The sequence below is a fragment of the Alosa pseudoharengus genome, unplaced genomic scaffold (genome assembly GCF_046254945.1).
Source record: "Alosa pseudoharengus isolate Yale_2024_CS ecotype anadromous, Long Island Sound unplaced genomic scaffold, YU_APseudo_1.1 YU_APseudo_1.1_scf_5, whole genome shotgun sequence".
Taxonomy (NCBI): Eukaryota; Metazoa; Chordata; class Actinopteri; order Clupeiformes; family Clupeidae; genus Alosa; species Alosa pseudoharengus.
The window spans coordinates 18078961-18094665 of record NW_027468837.1 but is presented as its reverse complement, the minus strand read 5'-3'; the positions used below and the strand labels follow the sequence as shown (position 1 = coordinate 18094665).

Below are 15705 nucleotides of genomic sequence, written 5' to 3'. Positions count from 1 at the left end.
AGTTTCTAGAATAAGTTAAATCCACAAAACAAAAGTGAATGTTCAATTGGGATAGGCCTAAGTTAGCTACATTCCCGACCCCTCAGTATCCTCGCAGTAGAGTCCAGGAGAAGAAGGCAGAGACAACGACCGCGTTGATCCTCCATCGCTGTCTCCTAAGACGTCGACCTTGAGGTGAGAATTAAATTTCTCCCGAGCTCCCTCTCGTCTCTCCCCCTCCACCAAACCTTGCAGGTACTTGATGTAGCGGATGGCGGCGCGAAGAGTCTCCACTTTGCTCAGGCGCTTCTCGCCGGTGCTTCCAGGTAGATGGTCCCTTAGCTTAGCATAGCCCTGGTTAACGCACTTGACACGCTGACGCTCTCGTTCATTGCGTTTCTGAATGAAGGCAGGTTCGAACGGGCACTCGTACACGCCAAATCGCCCGTGAAAAGGGGGCAAATAGGGGATAAGAGTGGAGGTGTTTCGGTATGAGTTTTCATAAAATCCAGGGTCTACACCTGTTGGATAGAAGAGGAAGGGCACGGTGCGCGTGAACACCTCAGCGCTGGTATGAGGATGACCACCATGTGCACCAGGCGGAGACATACCATATTGTAGACTGGCCTTATTATAGAGGTCAGATCGCTGCTCAAATGTGTGGGAAAAGGTGTTCATGTTGACCCAAGTAAGTTGACTCCAGTGTGTAACTTAGTTTAAATCTACCTCACTCAGATTCAGATTGGTCCTTGTCTGATGCTATTTCAGTCTACCAGCATTTACAATAAAATTGTAATGCGAAAGACAAACTTTCCTATCACAGAAAAATACATTGTTGCACTTGTCATGTGGATTTCATCAGGGAAAAAAACCTTTCACAGTGAATACATGGGGTTGACACAGTATTTGAGAAACGTTTTGAAGTGATTATGATGTCAGGACAACTGAGTTAAGTCTTCTAAACATTTCCCTCCGGTGATAATGGGTGTTATAGGCTATTCATGCTGGGAGAGAATGGAGAGTCGACCATCATCATCTTTTCCATGCACAATTGCTGATGTTTGTAAGCTGCAAAAAAACAGAAAAAAATACTCAGTCAGACAGTCACAGTGTGAATAAGCACATTTTAATCATGAAATTTGTATGAAGACAAAAAATGTATGTATGAAATGCGCTATATAAATAAACTTGACTTGACTTAACTTGACAATAGAAATTCAAGCAATTACATCATAATCCGCTTATTTTACAAAATAACAAGTTATAGCTCTAATGTATTCAAATAATATTTTCTGTCAAAAATCAGACACATCTGTTTAGAGGATAGGCTATGGCCTGACTGGGATCCTTCATGGATCTGTAGATTATAATACTGTTTGCATGCTTCTTTTCTTCACAATCAACCATGTCTTTCCTGGCTTCTTCAAAGATGGACTTTAAAAGAACACATTAAATAGTGAAGCTCCAAAGAGAAGAGTGATTTCCCTTTATAATCTTTAAATACGTTTTAAGCTCTCTCTTCTCCCCTCTCTCCCTTACCAAGAAGACACCCTTAGCTGCCAGAAGAGAGAGGAGGCCAACAAGCGGAATTCCCCACTTAAAGGGGTGTAAGGTTTCTTTTAGAGCAAACCCCATGCTTTTAAAAAAATCCACCTTCATCCCAATTAACCGCTTTATAAGCAAAGGTCATTTGTTGGATAATCTACACATAGTATACTTTATTTCATGTGAAAACAAAGAGTCTTTGAAGACTGAAGGCATTAGTCAGTGTATTGAGGGAGTTTTCAAACCGTCGATGTATTAATGTCTAGCATAAATGAATAGACAAAAACATTGTATAGCACAGCAGGAACAATTTTGTCATGATGCATGAGGATACCTGTTGAAGGTGTGTCAATCATAGCAAAAGAAACCAGAGGTAAATAACCATATGAGTAAAGATCACATTATATTTTACACATGCATGTTAAGTTCAAGCATAGATGAATATAAAGACTTATCTTGAATATAAAGACTTTTCTCAAGTTGAATAAAATTGATGAAACACATAACACTATAAAACTTACCTGACACAGGTGTGGATCAGAGCACATAGCCATCTTTAGAGAGGAGAATCAGATGGGAATTCAGCTTGTATCCTGAATTGTATCCTGACTTTTACCTGTTGCCTCCCTGATGTGTTCTCCACTGCAGCAGCCAGTGGTGAACCTTCTTACCTCTTACTCTACCGTACCACACCCCTTCAGACAGGACGTCACAGAGGAAGTGTTTACCTCGTAATCTCTGTGTGTACGTGTGTGTCTGTGTGGGTATGTATAGAGAGTAGATAGATAGATAGATACTTTATTGATCCCCAGGGGAAATTCCTGCTTTGTGTGCCTGCGTTCGTGTGTGTGTGTGTGTGTGTGTGTATGTGTGTCTGCACACGTAGTGGCTATGTGTGTGTATGCATGTGTCACTAAGCGTGTGGGCGTGTGTGTGTTTGTGTGTGTGTGTTTATCTGCTCATGTAGTGGCTGTGTGTTTGTATGTGTTTGTCACTATGTGCATGTGTGTGTATGTGTTTGTGTGGCTATGAATGTGTGTATATGTAAGCACCAATTTCAAAGAGGGGATGTTTGTCAAACTAGAAGTCGTGTTTCATCTGTTTAAGTCCAAAATTATAATCTAAAGGATTTCCAGTAACTGAATGCAAACTCTTGCAGTTGAGTTTTGGTCTGAAATAACCCATAACATCCCATATGAAACATGAGCAATACCATGTCTGCTACAAGTTAAAAAGTTAATGTTATATTCATGTCAGCATTATTCTGTAACAAGTAATCAAATATTGCCAGCACACACCTCATTTTAGTATCTGTCCCATCTCTCAATCAAATGTATACAGGAAACATTATAATGGTAATGACAAATAGCTTATTTCATGATTAAAAATGCATCAAAACCTTACCATACTTGAAAGATTACTGCACTTCAAGATTAAGTATTGAGAGGAAGTTCTTTTTTCTCATTTACCATTTTGGCAAAGAACTGGATCAAAGCAGGAAGCTTGAAAAGGAGATAATATATGTTGTGGCCGTTTTAATGAAGCCCCTAAGAGTCTCTCAAATAGAATCATGGCCTGACTTCAGTAAGAACCCCACCCTCAATAATCTCTTGTCTGAGTGTCTGAAATCCAAGATAATAACAGAGATTTGAACTCAGTGGATCAGAGGAGGGTCTATGTTTATATTCACAATGGCTGGATGATCATCAAATACATTATAAAAATCAATAAATCATTGACAGATGCACCATTAATAAAGTTAAGAAAATAAATAAATAAAAAAACAATGGTTATGTAATGAACATCACGAAATGTCAGGCCCCTCTGTCTTGATTTGTTACCTGGTAAAAATACTTCAATCTATGCCATTTGAAGAACACTCAAATGGTCCAAGCAGATTGGACAATCACCAGCACGACACACATACAGTGTTTTACTGTTGACCAACTCTTTCCTGGTTGGTTCCCTACCAATGTTTTCCTTTAAATATCATGAATTATCTACGGTCCAAGCCAGGCCATTGGCTTTGTTTTTGTTTCTGTTGTAGTAATCAAAGCACACACCCAGGGCGGCGCTGTGGCGCAACTGGCTGCAGTGCCTGTACCGCTTTTGGATCCAGGTGGCCACAGAAACCCGGGTTTGAGTCTGACCCAGGTGATATCCAGATCTCACCCCATCTCTCTCTCTGCCTTTTGCTTCCCATCAGTTTTCACTGTCTCATCTGAATAAAGGCAAAAAAGCCCAAAAATATACTTTAAAAAACCACACTCAGTTGTCATGCCGTCAGACATTTACATTTCCAATTCCTGTTTTTTTACAGGAAAGGTCAGGTAGATACATGCTACAGCAGGGTATTAGGTGGCACTCATGACTGCGTCAACTTCAGATCAAACAAAGACGGAACTTAGAAGCCCCCCTCCCTTCCCGGACATCAATCATTGTGCAGTGTCAACAAATGGGGACTTAACTGCCTGGCCTCCCAAAACATGAGCATCTCTTTGAGTTACCGCTTGTCATGTTCCTAAGGGAAGCCTTGTGTCTGGTCCATCGTCTGTAACGCATGGCCCAGCAGCTGTTGCCAGACACGGTGCAGTTATGTCATGACAGAAAAACACAACAGAAAATACAAATGTTGCCAAAAACATTTGATTTTTGTGATATTATGTTTTGTAATACTGAATCCAAAAACACTGTTTGTGGCAGAAAGTGGCTCATTTTGTGTTGTGTTTATGTAAAGCCCTTACCACTATAGATAGCAGTCCAATATAACATAAATTGACACAGGAAGTAACTTAAATGCACACTGCTGACAGTAGTATTTCCTGAAATTACCAGATTGCCAGATTCTCACCAATGCACCGCCTCAATAATACACCATTTAGTAATTTTAGTTTGTAATTTTACAACTGCAACTTACTGAAGTGTAGATAGTTGCTTTCAACAAAATCACAGTACATGCAGGGAATAAACATTATAGTCATCACAGTTAGCAGTCATAGCAGAACCATACTCTCATGGTAACACACATGTTGTGTAACCAACTGGCAGGAAAGAAGATTATGATTATTTTTTGTGTCATTGAACATCAGTACCACTGTTGATTGACATTCTGTCTTTTTTTTGCGCTCAACATTCCTTTTGCTTGGTACAAAACATCTCTGTGTACGCATGTGCGATTTTTAAAAAGATTTTGAATTCTCATTGGTGTGTGGAGCTGTAAGCTCATAGCGCCTAATCTGTGCCATGGTCTGATGATCTTCTGTCACTTCAGGGAAGAGAGATGTAAACAGACTCGTAGAGAATGAGTGGAAAGTGTTGTGAACACTCCTGCTGCCAGCCAGGCAATCACACCAACCCAAACACAACCACCTCATGTGTTTACGGTTAAAGAGTCTGAAGTACACACACACAAACACACACACACATACATACACAGGGCTGTCTCTCAACAGCGGCGGATACAAAAACAAGAAAACTGCTTAAGTTGAGGAACAAGCCAAAATACACTAAACTCCACCTGCAGCCCCCCCCCCCCCCCCCCCACACACACACATTTTCACTCAGTCAGCCCTCTGCTCCATACCTCACTTCCCTCCACCCCAAAGTCTTTGACTCACTGAGTGAGCCATCTCCTCATCTGTCAGCCCTCGTGGAGGATCTTTGCTGTGTTCCAGCACCCATCCGTCTGTGTGGAGAGTGTCAGCCACAGCTGGAGCAAAGCCCAGAGAGGGAGACTGGGACAGGGAGGAAGGAACTGCTGCCTGAAGGAGAATGTGGAGGAGGAAGTGGTAGAGGAGGTGGTTGGAGGTGGTGATGTGGTTGGGATGGGAAAGGTTGATTTGTATAAAAAATTCATACTGACTGTCTGGGGTGGGGATGGGGTGGTTAAAGGTACAGCTAAATACTGTTTAGACTGTTTGTGTAATAATAGTGACAAGTTCTGTATGTACTAAAATAGATTCAGTAGTAGCTTATAGATGAATTTGGTACAGGTATGTTTTAGGTGACTAATGACTGCTATATAGCATATGTGTTTATCCAAAGTGACATAGATGCACAACAGTTAATGAAGAAGTTAATGTGAGTCATCCAATTGTCCAGTGGTGATACTACCATACAATGTTTTTCAGTGGTCAGAATGCATATTCCTAAATTGTTTTCTTTGTGAGGTTTTGTCAAGTGTTTATTGACAGTAAGCTTGTGAACCCTCCCATTTCACCCTGATTGTAGTTTGGTGGTCAGGTGTTTTGCCTGTAAGTGCAGTGTGCTTTGGGTGAGTGTGGGCAGGACGTGAGTTGGAGAGAGGCAGGAGTCTCCACTTGACTAGATGACAGATTAAACTGCATGCCAGCGCAGGGCTATCATCTAGCTACGTTAATGTGTCTGAGCATCGAATGCACAGAAGAGGGCCAGTGCAGGTGTGTGAGGAGAACCTCAGCCAGGTGCGCCACCTAAATACAAACACACACCCCTCCCAGGCACAAGAATGCAGACAGACAGACAGACATATAAACTCACACAGAAACAAACTCTTTTGCACGTACACATGATTATGCTGTCATGATCCTGTTTTTTTTTTTCATCGAATGACCATATAATACATGAAATAGCTAGTGTTGATGTAGGTCTAATCAAGTAAGCATCTCAGGGATGTATAGAGTCTAGACTGTTTGTGCTTGTATCACACATGAATATGCATGTGTCAATATTTGATCGTCAGTGTGCATGTGTGGATTCTATGTACAGTATACACAGAATATGTTTTAAGATTTTTTACCCTCCATTCCATGTACTTCAATAATGTACTCTCTCTGTGTGTGTGTGTGTGAGAGAGAGAGAGAGAGAGAGAGAGAGTGTGTGTGTGTGTAGTGACAGTACCGGAGGTTAGATCACTGCACCGTCCCCTGACAGGGTGTGGACAGCCAGGTAGTCTCATAACTGCCTGTAGGGTCTCACACAGGAAAGCCAAGAGACACCATCAAACCAAACATTACAGCTGGAGTGCTTCAAGCTCTTCAGGAAGTTGGAGTTGGAAACCATCTGTGACAAGGCACTCAGATGTTTATTGTCATCTATGCACAATCAGTGAGCTGTATTATTTCAGCATGTAATTTTAATAAGACGGTCTTCAAATCAGCCTGCTGCTGATTAACATGTTCAACTAAAGACATGATGACCCTGAATACATAGAGCTCAGAACGCATATTTTTACACCATGTTTTAGTCTTGAAATGAAATGAACTTGAAATGTTGAAAATATATTGATCTTCCTCTCTTCTCTCCTTTCCTCTCTTCCCCTCCTCTCAGTTGGGTTGCTCAGTCGTGCACGCTCACGTTGTCCAGTCTTCTGTAATTATGTCAGGCTCATGTGCTTGCTGCCTCTTGTTTGATCCATGTTTGAACTGTCCACATGTGTTTCCTGAGGATTATATCAAATTTTATATTGGACTGTACAGTATACTGTACCTGTACTGTAATTATGGTGTGTGTGTGTGTGTGTGTGTGTGTGTGTGTGTGTTTGTGTTTGTGTTTGTTTGTGTACAGAAGAGAAATAAGTCACACCCAGTTACAGGGATGCAGCCAAGTCCAGGCAGGGATGGGCGGTATTTATGATACATGTATTTAAAATACATATTCCCAATTTGTATTTGAACAATGTCTTCAGGTCATTCACAAAGCAATCCAAATGAAAACACTACTGAGCAGTCATTGCACAATATCAAGAAATGGACAACAGTGCTCAGGGCAGAGCATATAGCAGTTTTTTTCAATTGTTTACAAGCAATTTTGAAAACTCTGGTTCTTTTTTCAAAATATAATCACAATTATCCAAACACCACACTCAATTTGCACAATTCCTAGATTGTTTGCAAAATGACACACTTCAGTCAAAACATACACACTTCAGTCAAAACATATACACATATTTGTGAAAATGCTATTAGTTTTCATTTAACCAACACAATCCTCAATGAGCAGACTATTGCCGCCAGTTCCACACTACTGTGATAAATAAAAAACACATTTGTAAAAAAACTAATTTTAGGATATAGCATGTGCTAGATTTTTGGCCAGACATTGTTATGTAATGGATAATTTAGATGACAATTGTGACAAACCCACAACATTCTTCATGATTAGTTTGAGATATACTGTAGGGAGAATGTACACAAATAGGCCTACTACCTACCAAGCACTGCACAACCCCGATGCTGCAGACTGAATATTTCAAGTATTTATTTCAATACTTACAGTATTTCTTACCTTATGGTATGTCAGTGTACCATGATTTGGAAACCGTTATTTTAAGGTAATCCTCTGAATTGGGTTGCTTTAAGCCCACATTCTGTGGCCCGTTGGTTGGTTTGTACCACTTCACAAGTTCAGTTCTCACTTTTTGAGTGCATCTCTGTTACAGCATTTAGGCTATGAGATGTAACTGGCAGGTCAGGATAGTTGATCTGTTGTCTGTTTGCAAATTTATAGCATGTCTCAGGTAGAGAAAAGCTGTTGCTCTCAAACACTGCCCACTTAATCAACAGTCAGTGTACTGATGAAGGAATAGATTAAATAGACAGATATGGAAGGTTTGCAGAGTGATTTCATGCTACCTTTAATGAGTATTTTTAGTATTTTTAAAATACATGGTTTTTTGATACATGGTGTGGGTACTTTATTTGATAGTTTATTTTGATAAACTTAAAATTAGGGTATTTGACATTTTATTTTAAAATACATTTGATGTATTTTTGCCCATCCTGGCCCTTAGGTAGTGCTTAACTCCTTCTTAAAGTACATTAGCTTGTCTTGGTGGTTTGAGTTTGTAGATGTTTCCATTAGTTTTGAAGATTGCTGTCAGGAGTGAAGGATGTTATTAGTGTGGTAGATACAGAAATGTTCTGGATCAGATTGCAAATCCTCTCATGTCAGAATTATTGTAAAACTAATCCTCCCCTCCATGAAGGAAAGGATAAACATACAAATGCTAACAATACCATCACAAATCACACACACACACACAAACACACACACACACACACACACACACACACACACACACACACACACACACACACACACACACACACCATAGCATTAATTCCTGCAGGCACCCCTGCACACACACACACACACACACACACACACACACACACATGCTTGTCTGTACAATTATAATTTAGGACTCACATCATCAACTCTTCAAAAGCAAAGGAAAAAAACACAAAAAGGCCTCAGGGGTACAAGCCAAGGAAACCAAGACAAATGGCACGTCTCTCTGTCTCTCTCTCTGTCTCTCTCTCTCTTTCTCTCTTTTTATGGCTGGGTTTGTTTAATAGATTTGATTAAGTGAGGGGGAAATATGATAAACCAGGCTCAGGTCATAACAGGCTGCAGTTGATCTGAAGTGTCCTCGGGCAGTGGGATCGTTAAATGCCGTCACCTCGCGAAGCAGTGAAGAAAACACACCATGCCGCTGCTGTCATCATCTCACCCTTTATCTGATGAAGACTATGCCTCTGGGGCAGTATGTGTTTTTGTGTTCTTTTATCATGTTACTTTTCTAGAGATTCAACTACAAATTCATGCAAATAGCACCCTCTAGTGTAATACATTTGTAATAGCCTTTTTTAGAGTGAAGTGGGCTGAGGATGAGAGCTTTGTGATGCTTACCATGGGTGGCGCTGGAGCTCTGCAGCTGACAGGATACGTGGAGGCTTGCTAAGAGAGGTCGGGGAGAAAGAAAAAAAAGAGAGGCTGTGGTTAAGAAGGTGAAGAAGAAAAGAAAAACAAACGATTAACACCAACATGCACTGAGGGTTCTTTCGACCGTTATGGAGCTTCGCGCGGAACTACTAAAGTCAATCTGGCATGCCTTCACCTCGCTAGACGTGGGAGAGAGCGGCAAAGTGTCTAAGTCCCAGCTAAAGGTGAGGGGTCAGTGGTAGGCAGTATCAAGGGACAGGTGGCTATGTCGCGCAGGGCAAAGGGCACTGGTGAAATGTAGCCGATATTATTTATAACTCCCGTGTAATGAGAGGAGTGTCACTTGTGTAGGATATCTATTTCTTTGCTCTTTGTGATATTCTATGTGACTGTATGACGCCACACCTGGGAGATATTTTGAAATTAAAGAAAAAATGTCCTTAAATGGCGTTATTTTAATTATTAGGGCTACTGTTTATTGTGGGATTATTTTAGAAAATGTAGACTGTAGGCCTAGGCTAATTAAGCCTGTAGGTTATATGGAATTGTTTTTGAAATTGGTTAGATAGGTTGAAAGTAAGAATATATTTTCATTTTACCACTCTTAGGTAGCCTACATATTCCCGGCATTGGTCTTCTCACAAAGCTTGATTTGCTAGCTTTTTGGTGTTGTTTTTATTTGAAAGTTGTGGTGCACTGTTGTTACTACATGTTGATGCGATCTGTGATGTGACAGGATGCAAAACCTGCAGACATAAAACTGAAACTGGGAGTGCATAACACAAAAAAATAAAGAGTAATGGTAAGGTTTAGCCACTACACTTGCTTGTATTAAGAAATATATAACGGATCATGGCAGAAAATGAGTTAGGCTATGTATACATGCCAGAGTTATAAGCAGATAACAAATCATTGGGAAATCCATTGTTCAGAGACACAAAATGGGGCAATAGTGGTCTCTTATGTAAGTTTTTGTCATAAACTTGTCTACATTAATGTAAGCACATTATGATCATATAAAATCATTGTAAGGGAGAATGAAAAAAATACAATTTGTTTGTGTGCTAGTCTTGATTACAGTAAGTAGGCCATGTTTTTTGTGGGAGTGCCAGAGTAGGCACATAGTAGAATTTAAGAGAATGTGTGTGTGTGTGTGTGTGTGTGTGTGTGTGTGTGTGTGTGTGTGTGTGTGTGTGTGTGTGTGTGTGTGTGTGTTTCTGTGTGTGTGTGTCTGTCTGTCATGTATATGTGTTTGTGTCTCTGTGTGCTTGTGTCTGTGTTTGTGTGTGTGTGTGTGTGTGTGTGTGTCTGTCTGTCTGTCTGTCTGTCATGTATATGTGTATTTGTGTCTCTGTGTGCTTGTGTGTGTGTGTGTGTGTGTGTGTGTGTGTGTGTGTGTGTGTGTGTGTGTTGGTCGAAGGTGACAAGGGGCTCATACACACAGATCTGGGCCAGTGACTGAGAGGCTTATCCCTGTCACACTGTGGGACTTGTGAGTCAGGCCAGACCTCCTGAACCCGCCATCAAAGAGGCCTTGTTCCACACAGAACCTGATCCCCGCACAGTGCTGTCATGCACTGCAAAGGCCTCACCAAGATTTAAGTCATGGCTATGAGACAGACTTCAGATAGCAATCTAAGTAAAGCGTTGCAGAAAGCAGTTTAGTTCTTAAATATCTGAAGTTGGACTTTGCAGCAACAAATTCTGGGTAAAATAAGACACTAGAAGTATATGCAAAATAAGACTGCCTTAACACCACAGACCAGTCTAAAATAGCTTTGTGAAACCGGCTCCTTGTGTATTTACATAATAGCCAGTCGTAGTATAATATAAATAGTATCAGTTTCTGAAACCATTTGCAACCACGAGCGGGCTGGTTTTAAAATTGGTGCCACAAAAATGGAAACACTTTCATTTTGGTGTCATTAGTTAATGACTAATGTGACATGTTTAAACAAATCCTTCATTGTGTGTTTGTGGGTTCCATTAATGGAATATATGGCACATCTCAGAATAAAGGATTACCTTCTCCCTCTGTGTGTGTGGAGAAGACTTGTCCAAGTGCTTTGTGCAAAAGAAGTTTTATGGAACATCTGGTATTATGAACTATGAATTGAACTGATATAAGTGTTTCATTAGTTGAGGCAGTTTTATTTGTTTGCTGTTAGTTTCTTTCATATACCATGGTGATGTGTCTGCATTATGTGTGTTGTTTCAGGTCCTCTCCCACAACCTATGTACCGCCCTGTGCATCACCCATGACAAGCAGGCTCTGGAGCTGCACTTCAGGGACGATGATGACGGGCCTGTCTCAAGTCAAGGCTACATGCCCTACCTCAACACCTACATCCTAGACAAGGCATGTAGCATGTTAATATAACCAAGTCTATTTTGGCAGTGTTGATGTTGATGTCCCCAAAAGTCCTACAGAAAAAAAGAATGACGCCTTAAAATATAATAAAATCATGGGTAATAAAATAATGAAGCATAAAATGTAAAGTCTTGAAAAGCTATCTGGCTTACACCCCAGCAGCAATATAGACATTTTTAGCCTGTAAGCTTTTAAGTAGTTCCTGTAAAGGGTGCTAAGTAGACATTTTAGTTCTTTCATGTGGAAGGACAAAAAGTTCCTTTTTGAAAGACTTTGTTGTGCAGATGTATTGATAGAAGACTGACGTGTTCAGACTGACGTGTTCTGTATCATTAACATTGATTGCATCCACCCCTGTAAACTACAACAGTACTGGAAAGTTTGTCAACCATTTAGAGATCATTGGTAATCAGCATAAATCTGACATACAATGTGATCAGATTGTTATCTTAACACTGGAAAAGTAGATACAGCAAAACTTATGAACTTATTTATCCATTTATGCTAGATTACAGTAAATGGGCTTAAAGTGAAAAGTATGTGAACTGAACGACTCAAACAGTTGTGAACCCAACCCTGTTAGCAAGAACGATGTCAAACAAACATTTCTAACAGTTGTTGATCAGACCATTCAGTCATTTTAGGTCATAACATATGCCACACCAGTGAGGTAAAACTAGACTTGTGAAGACATTAATGTCAGTGTTGTGTTATTTCTTGCTTTATCAATTTTATTAATGCTATAAACTAGTATTAGCATTACATTAATACACAGGATTAGATGTTAAAATCCCTTGTGCCAAAATCCAAGGTAAAAACACATTCAGAAGCCCCTGCTCAAGTTTAACTTTAAAAAGCACACTACCCACAAATCCGCCAACAAATGGTCACAAGCACAATGCAAATGGCCCATCCAACAGCAGTAGCCTATATAGTATGCGGCATGTCATTGGGGTTATCAAGTGGGCACCCTCATTCACCGATGTTTCGTTAAGTTAGGCCCACGACACCTCATGAAGGCTTAACAGTGAAACCAGCGTCCTGGAGACACTCCCCTCCATGCTACCACCATATTACCACATTGAAATATCCAATACTCAAAATACTCTTAACCAGCCCAGGCATGGTCTAAGTTGGCTAGGTCGGTCCGTCCCGTTGATGTGGACTGAACCATAAACCATAAAGAACCTTAGCCAAGTACCATCACCCTAGGCACAGCCCATCACAAACACAAAACAATAGTAGAGTATTAGAAATGTAGGGGTTCACAAACTTTTAAACACCACTAATCATTATTTTGTGTGCGTCACATAACAAATCACTCTGTTTGATTTTAGGCTGTGGAAGGGACATTCAAGAAGGAGGAGGTCGACAGGCTCTGCTGGACGCTTTGCTCTACAAAGAACTACCATCCTGAGAAACATGGCTCCAGCGCTTTATCAAAGAATGATGCCTTCCACCTCTGGTGTCTATTTAACTTCCTGTCTGAGGACAAGTACCCTCTGGTGTTGGTCCCTGAGGAGGTGAGTAAGTTAAGGAAACCAAAGGGAGTCAACAATAAAGCTCTATTTGCATAATCTACAACAGGGTAAATCTACAGATTAAGGAATTGATACCAAAAATACCTTAAATTACCATGATGTCAGGTCAGCTTAGGTATTGTAAATATGATTGTTATGCGTTGGTGTGGCCATGGTAAAATAAGACCTGTACTATTCAGGTGGAGTACCTGATAAAGAAGATCTGCTCGGCCATGAGTGTGGAGCTGAGCTGTGTCGACATCGAGGACTTCATTTCCCAGAATGACATGCAGAGTGGCGTCAATGTTTGGGCCTTCCTGGATCTGATGAATTCTGGAGTTGTCACAAGAGGCGTTGATAGAGAATCCATTACCATGGCGATTGAAGAGGTCTATGGCGAGATAGTGGGCAATACTTTGAAAGAGGTAATTCATTGTAAATCAAGTAATCCCATGCTTTAATGGCCTGATGAGCCAGACCCACATCAAGATGTAGGGTCTGGGGACTCACCATTCTCAGTGCTCAGTCCGAGGGGCGGGATAAACGGTTGTCTTTCAAATTTTCTCTGCACGCAATAGGATAGCGCTACTGTACAACTCATGAGTCCCATGTGTTTTCCCACCAGCGGAGCTAGTTGGCTAGTTGTTCAAACTTTTGCCAACTTAAAAAAAGCTTAACTCGTGTGTCGTGTCACACTGTTTGCCAACAGCAACATCCAACATCCGTTTTCAAGTAGCAGGGAATTCACGGCGAACCGTCGCAACTCTGCCATCATTATGTTAAGCCCGCCTACCGACTCTATACACAATGTGATTGGCCTGATCGAAGTTTAATTTTTCCAGCTCGCAAGCCAACGGAGAGTTGTTAGACTACCCTGGCAGCAAATAACATTTGCTGCTGCTAGGGTGCGTCTAGATTTCTAGGCTAATGTTTTAAGGTTTCACTGTGGGTTCCTTAACTGTTTTTTTTTTTGTGATTACTCAACTGCTACTGTACTGACTTTCTATGTGCACGTAGATGCATGTAGCATAGTATGGACCGGATTATGTGTGAATGCCTCTGTGTGTCCATGAATGAATGCCTGTATGTATGTGCGTACATATGTGTGTGTGTGTTTCCTAGGGATACTTGTGGAAGAAGGGCCATCTTCGTCGAAACTGGACAGAGCGATGGTTTTCGCTGAAGGTGAGCTCACTGGCCTACTACACCAGTGAGGACCGCAAAGAGTGTAAAGGTGTCATCGAGCTGGACCAAAACTGCTGTGTAGAGGTACTTTCATGCAACGTTACATTATGATGACATACGCTAAAACATCCATTAGGGGATATATATGAAGTTTCAATGGATTGTTTTACAAAAGATGATTAATGATGATTCATTTATTGTTACACCTCATTATACTCTATGTGTATAAAGAAAGCAAACATTGGTTTCAGCTCCTCTTGTAGCAATAAATAATAAATAATGCTAATGTTGTGAGTGTTGTGCAGCAGCTTTGTCTTATTATGTGTGTGGGGCTGAGGGGGAAAGGATGTCTTGTGCACCGTGCATGGCGAAGGCAGACCTGAGACAGTGAGAGCAGCTTGCACCTTGTGCTATTATTGTAATGGTTTCTGGTTTGGATAAACCCAGACTCTTTTAGTCAGTAGATCTTCTACACACTTTGTCTCGGTGTATATGTCACCAGTGAATTAAATCAGTTTGATTGAATTTTACAACAGTTGTCAATCTTTAATTTTAAGAGTTTTCTTCATTGGCAGGTGCTGCCAGACAGGGAGGGAAAGAGATGTATGTTTTGTGTCAAGACACTCTCCAAAACCTATGAGATGAGCGCACCTGACACCAAACAGAGGCAAGAGTGGACCACAGGTAAATAAATACATGCCTATAACAATTCCCTCATACAGTGGGATACCTCCAATTCATAACTGTTTTCTACCACATATAGATTTTTGATATCTTTACTTAATTTTTGATTCCTCTGGAAACCACTTTATTACTCTGGAATAGTGCTGCCACTAATGACTAATTTTCTAATTTTCTCTGCACGCAATAGGATAGCGCTACTGTACAACTCATGAGTCCCATGTGTTTTCCCACCAGCGGAGCTAGTTGGCTAGTTGTTCAAACTTTTGCCAACTTAAAAAAAGCTTAACTCGTGTGTCGTGTCACACTGTTTGCCAACAGCAACATCCATCTTCATTGTTTTCAAGTAGCAGGGAATTCACGGCGAACCGTCGCAACTCTGCCATCATTATGTTAAGCCCGCCTACCGACTCTATACACAATGTGATTGGCCTGATCAAAGTTTAATTTTTCCAGCTCCCTCATACAGTGGGATACCTCCAATTCATAACTGTTTTCTACCACATATAGATCTTTACTTAATTTTTGATTCCTCTGGAAACCACTTTATTACTCTGGAATAGTGCTGCCACTAATGACTAATTTTCTAACGACTAATCTTTCGACTAATGTTTTGATTAGTCGACTAATCTAAATAACTTTTTAAATTTAAAAAAAAAAAAACATCAAGTGTGCCCATTTTATTTTGAACTCAACTGAAGGCCCAAAACATAAAATATA

The 15705-nt window shown here is 40.6% G+C and overlaps 1 protein-coding gene across 4 annotated transcripts in view; it reads left to right on the top strand.

Annotated features, from left to right (window-relative positions):
• The first annotated feature begins 9283 nt into the window (after positions 1-9283).
• The window catches only part of def6b (DEF6 guanine nucleotide exchange factor b), an 11821-nt gene continuing 5399 nt past the window's right edge, over positions 9284-15705 (top strand). For 2 of the 4 annotated variants that reach the window (XM_076267521.1, XM_076267522.1), the window contains exons 1-6: positions 9284-9452; positions 11447-11587; positions 12937-13122; positions 13320-13544; positions 14242-14388; positions 14880-14988. In XM_076267521.1, coding sequence (XP_076123636.1) covers positions 9357-9452; positions 11447-11587; positions 12937-13122; positions 13320-13544; positions 14242-14388; positions 14880-14988 — 904 coding nt within the window. In that variant the 5' untranslated portion in view covers positions 9284-9356. The remainder of the gene's footprint in view (positions 9453-11446; positions 11588-12936; positions 13123-13319; positions 13545-14241; positions 14389-14879; positions 14989-15705) is intronic. The other 2 variants (XM_076267519.1, XM_076267520.1) reach the window with 2 other exon arrangements.